This window comes from Perna viridis, chromosome 13 (genome assembly GCF_037379345.1).
Source record: "Perna viridis isolate PV_CMFRI_1.1 ecotype Kerala chromosome 13, ASM3737934v1, whole genome shotgun sequence".
In the NCBI taxonomy this organism is placed as follows: domain Eukaryota; kingdom Metazoa; phylum Mollusca; class Bivalvia; order Mytilida; family Mytilidae; genus Perna; species Perna viridis.
Genome location: NC_142457.1, coordinates 2,222,742 through 2,240,009, shown reverse-complemented (window position 1 = coordinate 2,240,009; position 17,268 = coordinate 2,222,742). Strand labels below are relative to the sequence as shown.

At 35.3% G+C, this 17,268-nt stretch overlaps 1 protein-coding gene across 1 annotated transcript in view; it reads right to left on the bottom strand.

Annotated features, from left to right (window-relative positions):
- Nucleotides 1-4,687: 4,687 nt before the first annotated feature.
- The window catches only part of LOC148599207 (thrombospondin-type laminin G domain and EAR repeat-containing protein-like), a 33,839-nt gene continuing 21,258 nt past the window's right edge, over nucleotides 4,688-17,268 (bottom strand). The window contains exons 3-10 of the mRNA XM_088559115.1: nucleotides 13,642-14,162; nucleotides 11,870-11,981; nucleotides 10,501-10,644; nucleotides 9,358-9,602; nucleotides 8,125-8,311; nucleotides 6,920-7,149; nucleotides 6,299-6,486; nucleotides 4,688-5,364 (exon numbers count right to left, since the gene is read on the bottom strand). Coding sequence (XP_088415241.1) covers nucleotides 5,106-5,364; nucleotides 6,299-6,486; nucleotides 6,920-7,149; nucleotides 8,125-8,311; nucleotides 9,358-9,602; nucleotides 10,501-10,644; nucleotides 11,870-11,981; nucleotides 13,642-14,162 — 1,886 coding nt within the window. The 3' untranslated portion in view covers nucleotides 4,688-5,105. The remainder of the gene's footprint in view (nucleotides 5,365-6,298; nucleotides 6,487-6,919; nucleotides 7,150-8,124; nucleotides 8,312-9,357; nucleotides 9,603-10,500; nucleotides 10,645-11,869; nucleotides 11,982-13,641; nucleotides 14,163-17,268) is intronic.

Here is a 17,268-nt window from a genome sequence, read left to right as displayed (position 1 = left end):
AATAAACATTTTGAGAGTGTAATTTTACATCGTATTTTATTTACAAATTTTTGTCGAATACAGCGCCCCATAGTAAAAAAAAAAACATGGTTTTTATATTTTTTTCCAAAACGTACGGTTTCATTTATTACAAAAAGCACAAAAACAGTCATGTTTTTACGATACTGTTCTTAAAACATATGAAACCAAGTGTTATAATTTTGCCTGAGTCTTATGAAGAAAAAAAAAACAGCATCAAATCAAAAATAAATAAATAAATAAATAAATAAATAAATAAATAAAATAAACACAGTGATAGTAAATATGTAGGGATGTAACGTTAAGATGCAGCTAGGAAAAAAGACCCGTCAGGCATAGATCATTTCTCTTTTTTTTTGTTGGGGGAGGGGTCCTGGGATTTTATGTAGAATTATACACATTTTTTAAATCAAAGTTTATAAAATTTTATTTTCATAGGCAGCCAGTGATAAAAGAACATTTTCTATCCATGTAAAAAATGCTCAAATTCGGAATATTTTTTTCAAAATAATCCCAGCCCCCATCCCACCTTCGGTATAAAATGGTCGATACCTTGTAGTCACCCATAACCTGATGGTGCTGACGGTGTTGTTATTGTGTGCAAGAAGGTTAAAGTACAACTACACATTTCTCAACACATGTCCCGCACAGGTCCGGGTGTCAAATGAATAGGCTTGCAGCAGCGCTAAGCTTGTCGTAAAAGGCGACTAAATAGTGCTCAGAAACCTAGCCGGGGGCTAGGCGCTCTGCCCACTGAGCAACTGGGTTGTGTGCCCCAGGTGGTGGAATGGGGTACACCTGGCGTGTTACATGCTGGGGTTGTCAGGCTATAATACGGAAAACCTGACCGCAAACCATAGTGGTGCACCGTGTTGGGAAAGGTGCCACTTTCTTCTCACGTTAAGGAACCCTGCTGTGGTATTCGATAGGAGTAGGAACCTTTGCGTACCGCCACAGGAGGCTAAATTGCCCGACCCTACCCATCCCTCCCTTTTCTCTAGTGGCAATCAAAATTTGTCGACCTGATTATCCTTGTGTCCCATTCCTTTTTTTTCATCATCATTTTATGTTCATTTTATCATCCATTTCTTGTTCATCGCAAGAATGTATCTGAAATATTGCTGCTTGGGCGTTAAACCCCAACAAACAATCAATCAATCAATCAACACGTGAACTAAACCCACTGTATATTGCCTTGGAATTTTCCCGAAACAGAATAATTATCCCAAAAATTGAAGTATATCAAATTACGCTTCTAATCAACACCATTAAATTATACCAATTAAAATATATCATGCATACATGCCTTTCTGTTTCACCATTTGTGTAATGTGTTCAATACCAATGCTATTTTAACTGGCCTTTGTAAATACAGTTGCTGAGATATGTCAGTCATATGAAAACCTGGACCAAAAAACCAAAAACCAAAAACCAAAAAACAAAAAACAAAAAACAAAAAAAAAAAACAAAACAAAACAAAACAAAACAAAACAAAGAAAACAGGAACACAGCTATTTCTGTTGGTTGCAACGGCATAGAAATGCTGTCCATTTCAGTTACAAAAATACTGCCAGATATCTACGAACAGATACAATGTACATATATACTTCCTAGAGGAATAGTGAGGGAATAAACAAGTTACCATTGATGTGAACTGGTTGAGTGACGGACGCAAGTGACCACACTCAATTAGTATTCCTATTAATTATTAATTATCGTTTTTTTTCTACACTTTCGCCGCTTTCAGGAGTTATCATCGTCTTCCCTACTGATTCCCGAGGGACTCCGATGGGTCGTCATGGTAGTATTCTCGGTAGCAGTTATTTATGTATAGGGCGAATTTACCACACTCTTCCTGTGTTTGAAAAAGACGAGCTTGGAGGTCGGTGTGATTCTGATACTGGTGAATTCCCTCATTAGCCTAGCAAATTAACTATACAATCTCCATAAACTCAAAAAATGTTCAAATTTACACATCTTATGAACTAAAAGTTTGCCTCCTTTTGAGTTAAGATGTAATTTGAGAAGCTTTTCTGTTATCACCGTTGTAGTATATATTACCAACGGACTATATACACAATAAAGACTTCCGAATTAGATGTCAATCAAAAGTCTATCGGAACACCTCAGGGCATTGATGAATGTCACCCGACACACTCTTTCCAGCGCAGTCTTCTTGACCGGCGCTATCGTTCCGTTACTTATTCAATGTATCGTGGGCTATTGATGGAAATACCCTCTTGGGCATCTGTTTCTAGAAGCAACCTCTCTAGTTGGACTGAAGCTAAAACTAACTGTTTCTTCTTAATATAATTTTAGGCTTTATCTATGATAGAGGTCAGTGTCGTATTTTAGACAAAACAGCGCCTCCGCATTCGGTGAGTCTGCTTGTGTTTCGAAAATTTTCGTCGCTTCCGTCAGAATATTTTTTTAGCCATTCATAATTATGGGTCCAGTTTCATAAATATCTCAAACTGAGATTTTCCTCAAATCCGTCCTCAAATCAAATTTCGACCAATCAGATCACATGAAGTTGAAAATTTGAGGAAAAACACAGGACTTGAGGAAATTCTGAAGATAAGATTATTTAAGGAAACCCAGGCCTACTCTTACATACTACATACATAGGACGTCGTCTGCATCAAAATTTGAAACCAGGTAAGTGAAGCCAAAATTGTTGTAATCAAGCTGGTTGAACTTCATCAGTGCCAGAGAAACAGTGAAAGATGATTTTGTTAGCGACTTCATGCACTGGTAATTTCAGTACTTTATATTCGCATCATGATTTACATAATTATATATTTATACTCCACGTTATGCTGCAGACCTGTGCCGTGTTTGGCGCCATATCGTCATAGTCTAGCTTCATACGAGATCAAATGTACCTCTCAAATAACATTGTGTTCTACGCGCGTTTCTTGCTTGTATGAGAACGGAAACTTTACATGAAATGACCTGTTAGTATTGAACATTACCTGGTTTCCGATTTAGGCACAGAGGCTCGTTACAAAACCATATGGCTCCGATAGCCATGAATATTCATTGCCAGTTGTTTAATCTGGTTCCAAACTGGTTCCCTGGTCAATAAGGTGTCCAAAAATCGCTCAAATGTACCTCTTTAAAACATATACACATGTCTATGTATGTTTTTTGTTTGGATGAGATCAGGAAGTTTACATTTAGAGATGAAACAATCGGCTAGCATTGAATTTATGTAATATTACCTAGTTTCCGATTCCAACACAGGAGCTCGTTAGAATTGACTATATAGGCCATATACATTATCAGTACCCCGAAAAGCCATTGCCAGTTGTTTAGTTTGGTCGCGGGTAACCAGTTGTTTTGATTAAAGAGTAATCAAGGGAACAAAGGTTATAGCGGTAATCAAAAGAATGTAATACAGGGACAAAGACCAGACATAGAAAACAGACATACACAACAAAGAACATAAAGTAACTAAAATCATACATACAAAGTAACAAAAGGAAATGAGCCACTCGAAACTTGGGTATGGGCCAGGTGCACCGTTAGGGTAAACGTCCTCTGCTTTTCTAGAAACACCCGCCGAGTTGTTCATTAAAAGTCAAGTCCGGGGTAGACGAAAGAGGAAAGGAAAACTATGACACTTTTAACAAATCTGTTTTCATGGCGCAGATGGATACACCGTAGCGATCCATGAGTTCATGATGACGACCATAAAACTTTTGTAGTGATGACTTCAATCTTGTAGCAACAAAACCCTGTTCCAGAAGCCTATTTGTTAGAAGTCTAGCGCGATACAAAAAGTCTGCGTAGTTTCGGCAAGCTCTGGCATAACGTAAGAGTTGTGATATGAACACTCAATACGCAGGGGCAGATGAAAGGAAAGTTGACAATTCTGAATGAAAAGTCATCACGTTTGTCGTAAAGTTTGGTCAATAGTCTTCTTTTACCTTCGATTTCTATTTGTAGGTCAAGATATGAGGCTTACCTAACAGTGTCTGTATTATCCTTTATCGTAATTTCTTTGTGATAGATGCAATGTATCAAATCCCCGAAATTAGAATTGTTTAAAGATAATACGTCATCTATATATCGAAAACTGAGATTAAAAGATCTTGCTAAACGATATTCTTTCTTTCGGATCGGATCAGCTATAGTCAGCCTCATAATAGTGAAGGAATAGGTCAGCAAGTAGAGGAGCACAATTTGTTCCCATTGGACTGCCGACCAGAACATTCGGGTCATTAAGGTTACGAAAGAGTACTCAATCATATCAAGGGAACCAAGATTCTAGAGGAAGTTATCCGATTTTAGAGCATATCACATTAGTGCCATTTTGGATGTTGAAAGTAAGGCAAAATCAGTGGCAGATACTTTTTGACGATTAGCGACGTTGAGGACTTCAGTCTTCGATCTCTTTTAGCCAAAAAATGAAGATGTCGAAAGTACAGTAATGATGAGTATTAGTCCTCTCTAGAAGGCATGGAATAATACTGGTTTACCCAAAAGATGATATTACTAGTTCAATATATTCTAAATCCGACATTCCGTGGTGGAAAGGTCGTAAATTTTGGTAACATTCATTTAGACGAAAACAGTTATAATGACTTCTTCATTAATTTCATTTCATTACCATTAAATTGAACCCTTAAAATATGATTAAATAAGAAAGAAGGAAACAAAAATATAAACCTGACAAACAGTAGATAATTTTAATTAACATGTTCATGTAAATCATCAAAAAATGGTACAAAATAATAAATAATATAACTTTTATACAGTATATACACGACATGCATCAAAATTCATCAGGTGGCCGAATACTCGGACCATGTGACCCTAGTCGAACGCCGAATGTCCGGACCACATGGCCCGAGTCGACCGCCGAATGCCAGGACCATTTAACTCTAACCGAGTGCAACAAAACGAAAGTGAACGTAATTTATTCTACATTCAAGTTCTGGTTGATTCGCCAGTTCTATTAATAAAGCCGCAGACAAATATATATATATATGCAGATGAATCGTATCATTAGTGTCCACTTTATCATTCTTGTATCTAATATTAGTCCACGTAAGAGTTCGTAACTGTAATAGAGTATCAGTCTAAACAAACTTTGCCTTTAAAACCTGAGATGTTCTTCCTTTAGCATTTGAATATATAAAGTAAACATTAGACCCCTCTCTAAAAACTTCCCAGTCAGTATTTGGTAGTGTGGCCATTTTATGTACCGGAACAAACTGGTCCATTCCTTGCCATCGGTATATGGTCGTTAGCTGTTCTTCGGCGTTCCCGCCATTTTGGGCATTGGACACAACAAGGTAAGCGTTATCGTCAATTGTAAAGAACTCCCAGTCAACAGCACTGAAGTGAAATAATTGGAGATGGTTATAACAGCTGTTTTGAAGTTATTCTGTGCGTAGTTCAATGGTTTTCGGGAAAAAAATGCTTTTATATTTGTTTTTATGCAAAGATTTTTGATTGAAATGCAGAAAACCAAGTACATACTCATGAGTACATTATTCTAATGATAAATTCCTATTAAACTAACAGTTAGAGAGAAAACATTTGATTAATATGTTGAATTTCCATGGACTTTGTGTTGCTGACCAATTGACCTTTATCGTTTCTTACAATGAATTCTAGTACTGCATATTCATATCAACCCCAAGTCTTTCGCCTTATAAAAATGGACGAATTACCCCCGAATCAATTGCGGATCCAGAAATTTCGAAAGGAACCCACTGACTGGCCTACGAGGGGACCTTTGCCAGTCATTTCCAGTGATTGCTTTTCTATAAATAACAGAAATTGTCGAGAATAAGGAGGAAGCAGGCTTACATGGACCACCTAATTTTGAATAAAGAACTATTGGCAAAATATCCAAAGCATCAGCAGTGGGATGATTCAAATACGTCAAAATCCAAAAACATGGCCTGCATGATGCATGAAACAGACGATCCACATACACAATATAGTGAACCGAATAAAAATGATTACACATAAAGAAAAGGTTAATTAGACGTCACACAAAATTAAAGCACTGGCAATTATGAGTTCCCGCAAAAAAAAAACAAAAACAAAAACAAAAAAAAAAAAACAAAAAAAAACAAAAAAACAAAAAAAAAAAAAAAAACAAAAAAAAAAAACGGGAGTGACACCGAGTCCTCCAGAAACCTAAATATAACCTGCTCCGCCAGCGGTATGCACCCGCAATATTGCAAGTAAGTATAATCTTGTAACATTCTAGCAGCAATATTACAAGAAGAGATATTCTCTATATCTGAACTATCCTTACCTGAATGTTGGAAACTGTTGAAACCTCTCTATCACTCTCCTTTCTATATTGAGTCTGTATAATGTTGAGTTTGTGAGGTAAGTGTTTTTATTTTTAAAGTTCTGAGGTCCATAATTGTAGGCATTTGCAACCACCAAAAAAGCTGAGTCATCGATGGTAAAGAACTCCCAATCTGTTGCCCCATTGGTCTACAAATATATCCGGGAAACATGAACTATTCAATTGGTAATTATATTTTCACTATGATATTTCATGCCTGTGAAACAGGATATTTTTTTTCTGTTTAAAAAGTTTATATTTGGTTTGTTATTAAAAAATTCTATGACTGAAAAAAAAATCAATATTTGTTTAAGACTTGACCGAAACAAAGTCTTTGGGGTTGTATTTGTTTTGACTAATGCTTTACAGCTACAAGTAAAAGTAAGGAGTTTCACGTTGCTTCCAAGTGTACCAAGATAAAACAATTTCACAAATAGTTTCGAATATATTTCAGTTTCTTTTGGCACAATGAGTGCAAAATTTTGTATTGCTAGAATCAACTTACAACTTTTTTTTGTACATTTACTGCTTTCGATTAGACTGTTACAGCCATTCCTAATGTTTTAAACGATCACAACTTACCTCCATAGTCTGAAACAAACGGAACTCATTATCCTGAAAAATGTATATTCTTGACTCAAACAGCGTAGTAATTCCATTAAACGCCTGGGCTAGAGCTAAAAAGTGATATCCTTCCACAGTGAAAGAGGTCCAATCATAAGCTCCAGTAGTGAGTATTGATTGATATTCGTCAAAGTAGTCCGTTTTATAATTCCATTTATAAAGCACAGAATCTACGTCTTGACTTGTACCTTGGAAAAAAATAAAAAAAGTTTCTGAATAACATTTCTGTTAAAAATGCATAACAAGGAAAGAACGAGAAAGGCGTAATATACATAAGGAAAAAGTTCTTTTTTAATCACAATACGTGCTATAAAACAATTGGAATTAAATTTAAATATGAATTTTTATTACATGACGTTTTCACAATAGTTCACGTGCATCCTAGCGGCTGTCGTGTCAAAGTTCAGTATTTATTTTCCATTGTAAATCAAGTTATTGCACCATAAGGTCGTGTTCTGTTTACCCAGTCATCATTTTTTAATAAAGACAATGGCAACTGTACTTATATTTTCATTTTTTCATTGGCTAATCAAGATCCTGCCATGGTTCCAATATATTTATTGTGTGCTTCATGACGGCAGCTGTGGGATTTGCTTCTCTCGAAAAGAATACATAGTACGCAGACTTTTTTAATTTATAACCCCTCGGTAAATAATACCACTTTTGGTAATCAGAGGTGGATCCAGGATGTTAGGATCCAGGTTAGAGGGGGCGTGTTAAAGAAAAAAGTCACCGAGCGGAGCAAAGCTCGAAAAAAATGGGATAAAATGGGGAAAAACTCGATTTCATGCTAAAAAAAATCATATTTCTTTCAATTTTAGAAGAGGTGTACGTCGGGACCGCCCCCGATGAATCCGCGCCTTGTAATAGTGGGTACCTTGCCCAGTTGGGTTAATGAACTTACTGTTTTCCTCAAAACCATTCAGCCAATGAATGATAAGAAATATTTGGACTGATATTATGTCGCGGACCTTGTTTCAAGGCGAAACTTTATTGTGCGAGAAATAAATCTTACGCGTACTTCATGAAACTTGTCCTCATGGTTATGCGAAGTTTGATACCGGACTGATAGTGCAACAAAATGATCCTCATGATTTCCGTAGTCTAGTGTGTTAAATTGAAATTATAATATTTTCAGTATCGTATAAAAATGTACCTGATACCTTTTGCATGATTTGCCACTGCTAAAAAATGTTCCCCGTTAATAGAGAAATATTCAAAGTCACGGGCGGTCCATGTTGGAATGGATTGATATACTTTAAATCTCTTTTTCATTCTGTTCCAAATATAGATCGTTGAATTACATTCCTTTTGGCCATTTACTCCATAGTTAGCCACTGCAAGGAAAAACTGAAAATGGAATAAACGTTGTTTACATATGTTAACGTGTTTGTGTATTGCAATAACGTGTGTAAAATCCGTGATAAAAACAACTGTGTATCACAATAAAGGGCGTTCTGAGAAATATGATTTGGTTTTAACCATTTTTAAGTACTTCACTGTTTAAGAATCAGTCAAAATGTGTACAAGGTGATGCACATAAAGAGAAGAAACACAGAGATTTTATTGCATTATTTTTACCTCATTATCCCCGAGAATAGCAATTAAAATATCCGTAAAGTTTACCATTTTAAGATATTGATTTGTCAAGTCTACTTGAAATGCATTATGAAACAAAGGCGCAAACATTTTCCCGAAACTTTTCCATATAGATAAGCAGTCAAAAATATCTACGTCACAAGTGCTTGAAGTTCAATTAAAATATCTTTTCGGTTGTTTTCTAGGTGTATATTTTAGGCAAAAATAACTAAATTGTGAAATATTGATGTGTTATCTATTGCCAGATTCATACACTGAACTGTACTTAAATCACTGAATACAATGAACAGTTATTAATTGACATATCTCTGAAGTTCATGCAGTTTAAATTTAATGGACCATAACCTCTTTCCACATATGATTTTGCCTTCTGTAATAATTATATTAATACACAATGGCGAATCCAAGGAAAAGTTTGAACCCTCCTTTGTTAGTAAATGTTTATTTCAATTGTGCAAATGTGTGTGTGTGTTATATACATGTAGGCTGAACATAATGTTTCTTCATAAAGGTTGTGTAAACGATGATGCAGTTTTGACATTTCACCTTTCTGTTCCTTTTTCAATTAAAATCTAACGGGATGGTATATAACAGCCCTCTAAAATAATCCAATATACAGCTTAAGTGGTTGATGTTTCATAACTGATACCGAAATACATTTTGTGAATCATTTATACTTTTTTTTGTTATGCATTGTAAGTGATAGTAAAAACCATACATATTGCAACAATACATCGCCTACCTAAACCTACGTCGTATACCCGATATTAAACCCCGTATGCTTTTTAAAAACCTACCAAATCTTTTATTTTGAAGCTTGTCCAACTCTGTGCTCCAAATGTTCTTAATTTCTGGTATAACTTGAACTTTTTGTTCTGCCATTTATATAGCCCCGAAACATCATCCCTTTTCTTCCTGGTATTAGCGAATACAGCAAACTTTCCTTCACCGTCAATGCTAAAAACGTGAACGTCGATCCCGGGTCCAGGAGTACGTATCTCCTGATATAGTTCTAGATAGTCTAATTTTCGACGACTTTCAGCTTAAAGAAAAATAGGAACGTGTTCAAAACTTAAAATATAGTTAATATACAACCGACGTTAGCAGTAGGAGTACTGGTAGTTAGCAAATTTAACTTATCATACCGCAACAGCTAAAATGTAATCTAAATGTAATCTTAGTTTTTAAGTACTTAAAATATATGCATTTTTGTATAAGCGTGCAAAAAAGATATTCTCCCAAGTCAGGGTTTTGAGTCCACCCTCGCTCCCCTGATATCACTCATTCACATTTAGCGGGTATCGTTCAGCGCCGTCTAGTGAGTTACTTAAATTTAACCCGGATCCAAAATCCAATCAAGTCACTCGTAATAGAAACTCTTCGATATAGCCTACAAAATAGCTACACATAACGCCTTTATTTTTTCAGTAAAGACTCTAAATAGAATCTACAGTTATCATGTTTGCCCATCCTGCATTATTTGTGACATCATATAACTTTCAGTTACTATATCGGATCGTCCATTACCTCGTATTTTTGTTTACCTTTCCACAGACATTTTATGTTAAATCGATTTTCATTGGTGCTTCGCACCCGAAGAAGCAACCAATCGGAATTGGCTGGACGATACCCGTTAAACAAACAAAACAAAACAAAAACAAAATAAATAAAATAAAAAATAAAATAAAAATTACAAAACGTTATTGAAAATTATACAGTTTACTTTTAACACCATTTTCCTCCGACTTTATCACCATATGTACCGCTTATACAATGTTATTCATCTGCCATTTTGAATGAAACCCTCTTCTAACGAAAAACATCCAGGCAAATTCAGTATTATCGAGTCTACATAGTTAACTACGTATTGACACAAGAGTACCAGGATATATATCACATTGAAACAGAACTTGAGGCAAATGAATGTTACCCAAACTAACCTTTGACCCCAACAGTCACATGCTTCCAGATACCGTTCACACAGACCTTCAGAGATTTAGCATACAGATCATAAGCAATATTACCCACATCCATCCAAGTACAGTCTTCCCACTGCGGACCTGCAGAATCCGAGCCATAGGTATCTAAACAATTAAATAGTGGCTATAATGTTGATTTAAAACAAATTATAACAGGCAAAACAAAAGCAAACAAACAAAAAAGCAAATCATTATCACAACATATAATTGTATCTCCACTATCAAAAATTTAAATGCCCCGTGCAGGTCCGGGTGTTAAAAGAATAGGCCTGCAGCAGCGCTAAGCTTGTCGTAAAAGGCGACGACTAAATAGTGCTCAGAATCCTAGCCGGGGGCTAGGGCGCTCTGCCCACAGAACAATTGGGTTGTGTGCCCCAGGTGGTGGAATGGGGTACCTCTGGTGTGTTACATGCTGGAGTTGTCAGGCTATAATAAGGCAAACCGTAGTGGTGCACCGTGTTGGGAAAGATGCCACGTTTCTCGCACGTTAAAGAACCCTACTGTGGTGTTCTCCCGGAGTTGGAACCATAGGTCTCCGCCACAGGAGGTTAAATTGCCCAACCCTACCCACCTCCCCCTATTTCCAGTGGCAACCAAGATTTGTCGCCCCCATTATCCTTGTGTCCCATCCCATTTTTCATTTCATTATCATTTCATGTTCATTTTATCATCCACTTCATGTTCATCACCTGAATATAGCTGAAATATTACTGCTCGGGCGTAAAACCCAAACAAACAAACAAACAAACAAAAATTTAATTCATCACTTAAGGCAGCACTCAAAGAATGTTTTTATACAATCAGCGGGAGCTTTAATTAGAGCCTACTGAATATTTGTCGAAGCTAGGATTATTTTTAAGCTTTTCATAAACTTTTCATAACGAAAAAACGTTGCATTTTAAATCGCTGAACTAGATTTCAATGTGCATTATGATTTTAATATACATGTACTTTCTTCCAATATCTGGAAAATCTCGAAACTATTCCTGCGCAAAAACAGCTTTATGTGAAATGGAACGCTATGTCCAGATACGCCCGTAAGAAAAAGCAACCACTGTCCACTCCCCAACTGAAGGGCGAAACACCAACTTAACGATAAGTAACATCAAAAACCAGTGGACGATACATTAATAATACGCGTGTATACACAACAGTGGAAGGCTATGGAAGCTTGGTATCAAATTGATACCTTTGGTAAGCTTCAAACTCATTTAAAAGCTCCTAGGAACCTGGGATCATTCTAAGATAAAATAATGGTTGTGTGTTTTTCCAGCGCACCATCATCCCTTTGGAAAAAAGCAAATTCGAAATACATTTATTATGTACTTACCGGGAAAGATAGGTATTTTATTGCTTGTGTGAGTATGTTGAGGTATTCGTGAAGGACAGGCTCGTCGCGTGGCGTCAGCACCGGGAACAAAAACAATACCGCGTAATAATCCCTGAAAATATGTATGATGACTAATATTTAAAGCCTACATGTATAGTAATTCCAACCTAATAAAAATTAGACTTATCACTTGTTCCATTCAATCACTGCATGTTTGATCTAATAACACCCCATTTTAATTTCTGTGAAGATAACCTGGGTTCTTTTACAGCTTGCTTTATGGCATGGAGTTTGCCTATCATTGATGACATTGTTGTGACCTGTAGAAGTTAAATTGTTATTTGTGTGGATGACTCGTCACTTTCTTAGAGGCAATCATACCACATCTCTTATTTGTACACTTTTCAGAATCCTCAGGGTTTTCCTTTTGGTTTCAAAATCATGAAAGATGAAATCTCATAGGCCGATCAGAAAAGGCAGTCATAACAAAAATGGACTTGGGAGTTGTTATACCCTATATAAAGTGATTGAATGGAACACTTGATAGGTCTTATTTTAATTATATTTTAGGGCCATCAGCCTCATTATGGATCAGTTCTATCCATGTACTATAATACAAAGAAGGACGGCACAGAAAGTACATGTACTATAATACAAAGAAGGACGGCCCAGAAAGTTTGTTTTATTTCCTCTTGAATATGTATCATTCTGATCTCAAAATATGAAACTTTACCGTACAAAAAAACATTTATAACTGATGGAAAATATGGACATTAAATGATAACTTGCCACGTTTTTTGGTAGTAAAACAACTTAATGTAACTGAACGAGTACTAGTAATCAAGGAAACCAAGATTTTAGTCGAAATCAAAAGAATACAATCCAGGTATAAAGACATGGATACAGACACACGATAAAGAACATGAAATAGCTAAAATTAAACGTACAAAGAAACAAAAGCGAATGAGCATCTGGGACTCCACTAAACTAGAAGCATGGACACGGTGTACCGTAAGGCTTTCCTAGAAATATCTGCCGAGTTGCTCAGGTAATGTCAGGGGTAGACAAACGAGGAAAGGACATATGACAAAATAAACAAATTAGACATTGATCTGTGTTCTATGATACTCAATAACTATATAAACTTTGGAAACTGTTTGGGACAGACCGGCGGGCGGACGGACGCGACAAGTACAAGTCTTCGTACGAAATGAGGTAAACTGTGATTGAAATTCAGAGAAATTATATGAATTTACCCCAAATAATATTGTCTTTATTCCTTGATTCTTGTGGTACACATACTCATTAAAACTGCCAAAATCATGAGTATTTCATTTAATATTTCACTGTCTGATTCTTACACAAACTTTAATATACATATATTTATAATAATAATAATCGTCTAATGTAGGATAGAAATTTTAATTTAATTTATCAAATTAATGATGCATGTCACAACAAATCAATATTAGATGAACTGTCCCGTACTACCATACATCGTGTACTAAGTTACAGCCCTAGATTAATCCAACGAGGAGGAATGACCCGGCCAGCGAAAGCTATATTTTTATATAGCCTAGCTGGCCGAGTGGTCTAGGGCGCTGGACTTAGTGCAGGCGTTGCCATAGATGTCACAGCGGTACGAGTTCGAGTCCCGCGGAGGGAACGATCAAAAATTTGCTTCGCAAATTTGACAGTTCTAACATCGTTGGGAATTTTTCAGACCTTTTATATATATATAGCAATAAAAACAAACAGAGAAACATACTAACCTGAAAGACACCGTTTGTACTACAACTCCCAATTGTGATATTTGTATTTGCAACTTTTGTTGAATCTGGAAATTCTCTTTTTAACCGTTTATGTTTTCTATTTATACAATCAGTTGTCATTGTGACGTGATTTCCACCCAGACTGAATCCCAATGTATGCCATTTGTTGTCGCGCAAATAACGGTTTTTGAACTTGATAATATTGTCTTTGTATATAAAAAATATATATCTTCTGTTGAATTGAATTGAAATTATACTAGAATTGTCGTTTCCTATCACAAGTAAACATTCTTTTCCAGTATATGTACGACTGTGTTTGATAATGAAAAATACTGAAAATTCATTTGGAAAAAATCTACACTGATTAAAGAGCTCCTTTGACGTCAATGTCACGTGGGTGGCAATACGATCGAACTGATATGCATGCACGTGAGCCTCCTTATCGTATACATAACTGACACCTTTTTGTAGTCGTCCATAGCGTGGAAAAGCTTTCTCTAAGAGATTCGTTGTATCAAGTCCTATAAAAAAACAAAACTAATTTTTTAACAGTTTAAAAAGAGTAATCATGGGAACCAAGGTTATAGCGGTAATAAAAAAAAATGTAATCCAGGGACAAAGACCAGACACGGAAAACAGACATACACAACAAAAAAAACACAAAGTAACTAAAATTTTACATACAGAGTAACAAAAGCAAATGAGCAACTCGAACTCCACTAAAACTGGGAGTATGGACCAGGTGCACCGGTAGGGTAAGCGTCATCCATCTGCTTTTCTACAAGCACCCGCCGAGTTGCTCATAAAAACTCAAGTCCGGAGTAGACAAACGAGGAAAGGAAAACTATGACCCATTGATTAAATCAGTTTTCATGGTGCAGATGGATACACCATAACGATCCAAGAGTTCATGATGACGACCATAAAACTTATGTAGTGATGACTTCAATCTTGTAACAACATAACCCTGTTCCAGAAGCCTATTTGTTAGAAATCTAGCGCGATACAAAACGTCTGCGTAGTTTCGGTAAGCTCTGGCATAGCGTATGAGTTGTGATATGAACAATCTATATGCAAGTGTTGAATGGATGTTGCCACAGATGAAAGGAAAGTTGACAATTCTGAATGAAAAGTCATCATATTTGTCGTAAAGTTTGGTCAATAGTTTTTCTAAGTATAGGTCAAGATATGAGGCTGACTTAACAGTGTGTGTCTGTAGTATCTTTTATCTCCAGTTCTTTGGGGGTAGATGCGATGTATCAAATCCTCGAAATTAGGATTGTTTAAAGATAATACGTCATCTTTATAGCGGAAACTGAGATTAAAGGATCTAGTCAAACTGTATTCTTTTTTCTGATCGGCTATAAAGTCAGTCCCATAAGGACTCCACGGGTTTTGTCCCTTTGAGTAATGTTTTCAAAATCATGAAAGATGAAATATATTTAGCTGATCAGAAAAGTCTTCAGAACAGAAAGTAGAATGGAGAATTGATAGGTCTAATTTTAATGAAATTAGGCAAAACAATAATTAATAAATACATTTTGTTGATGCTCTTTGTTGTATACAGTACAATTTATGATATTGTTTCAAATAATGAAGACTGAATATTCACTGTATGCCGATTTTACGTTTTGTTTTGTATTTCACCGTTTTGTAATATTTATATGATGGATATTTAGGTATTCTAATGGTAGAATTATAGTAGATCAACCATTTGGATTAGATAACGTGGAAGAAATGTAGGATACAAATTGTTGTGAAATTAAGAAAAGATAGTAACACATTTTAAAAAGTCGGATCAGAATTGTTTGTGAAAATCATACTCATGATTTAGAACGGTTTTATAGTTTCACAAGCAAACCAAATGACGGCACCCAAATAAAGTAATTGTGATCTGTATTGTTATAAACAATGTACATCGCCCTTTCCTTTCAATACACACTTTGCATCTGTACATATTTGCAGCTGCCCTTACCATTCAAGTGATTTATATTAAAAAAAGAAACTTTTTTTTAAAAGTTTTCCTATAACAGCTAAAGCACTGAAGCAGTCATTTACGATATATATTTTGATTAAAGGTCTATAATTTTCCAATTTGAACTGTATGTGACTCATATCCAATACAACTTAGTTCAATTTAATATTCAGTTTGCAATATTTAAGAATTTCTTTTATGATCAAAATTCACTTAATTCGGTGTTAAACTCTGATTAGTGGGTCCGACAGGGTTCACGTGTACGCCCCTTCGTAATTAAAATGTTTTAATTTTCTTTGATAATATCTTTACCAAAAAAAAAAACCAAAAAAAAAAAAAAAAAAAAACGGTTCACCTCTATCGCTCTTCAATTTTACCGAAGTTGTTTCAGTAATCAGTCACTTTGATCTTTAAACCAGCCAATTTATGATATGTTTTAACTGACAATTTTAAAGTTTAATGGCTGGTAGAAGGGGTCTAGTCTTAATGCTGCGCTGTCACTGTGTCGTAATATAAAAATAAACGATCTCAACGTTGTATTATAAATTATAAAATATAATGTTATGTAGTTTTACTTTAACATGGATAGTCCGAATGTGTTGCACAGATAGAATATTCCATTTACCTTACACCATTTTGTATAATAACTGGAAATCATGTTTTCAAATTAACATATAAATTTAACAAACTGTAGAAATGCTGGTGCCCATCCAATAGTAATATTTTGCCTAAAACAATTAATAAAACGTCAGTATGTAAGGTACACACAATACGACAGGTTATTTGTCTTTTAGTATTGTAATTTGTTGTGTTAATAAATATTTCTTAATTAATCTATCATTGAAACAGAAAGTTTATTTTCACTGTCGTCGTCATGAATCGTGGATCGTTGCGGTGTATCCATCTGCACTATGAGAACGGATTTATTCAACGTGTCATATATTTTCTTCCATATTTCATGTACCACGGACTTGACATTTCATTAGGAACTCGGCGGATCTTTCTAGAAAAGCAAAGGACGCTTAACCTACCGGTACATCTGGTCCATGTTCACATGTCTTTAGTGGAGTCTTATTTGCTTATTTACTTTTGTTACCTTGTAAGTGTTATTTTTGTTATTTCATGTTCTTAGTTGTGTGTGCGTCTGTTTCCCCTGTCTAGAATATTGGTTCCCTTGATTACTCTTTTAACAACGACAACAACAATAATAATACATTACACCAGTCTTGCGTTTTATAATGAAATCTATCATTAAAATTGAAATACTACCTTGAAATTGAAATCCATCAAAGAAAAAACAAACAAACAAACAAAAAAAAAAACAAAAAACAAAAAACAAAAAAAAAAAAAAACACGTTATATTTTATATTTATAATATACAGTACGATAATCTTTAACATATCATTTTTCAGTGAACCACAAAATTATATATAACTACGGTTGATTTAATTACATCAAATATTGAACTTAACAGTTTTCGTGTATTAAAAGACTATATTTGTCACGTTGCGGTCTTCACACTTTAATGTTACCTTTTCGGTCATTGATCTGAACACAAGAAAGTAAATTTTCACCTGTGTGTTTTGTAAATAACACCTCTATATTATTTTCATTGGCTGTGATGTATTAGAGCATTACATCGAACTGGTGTT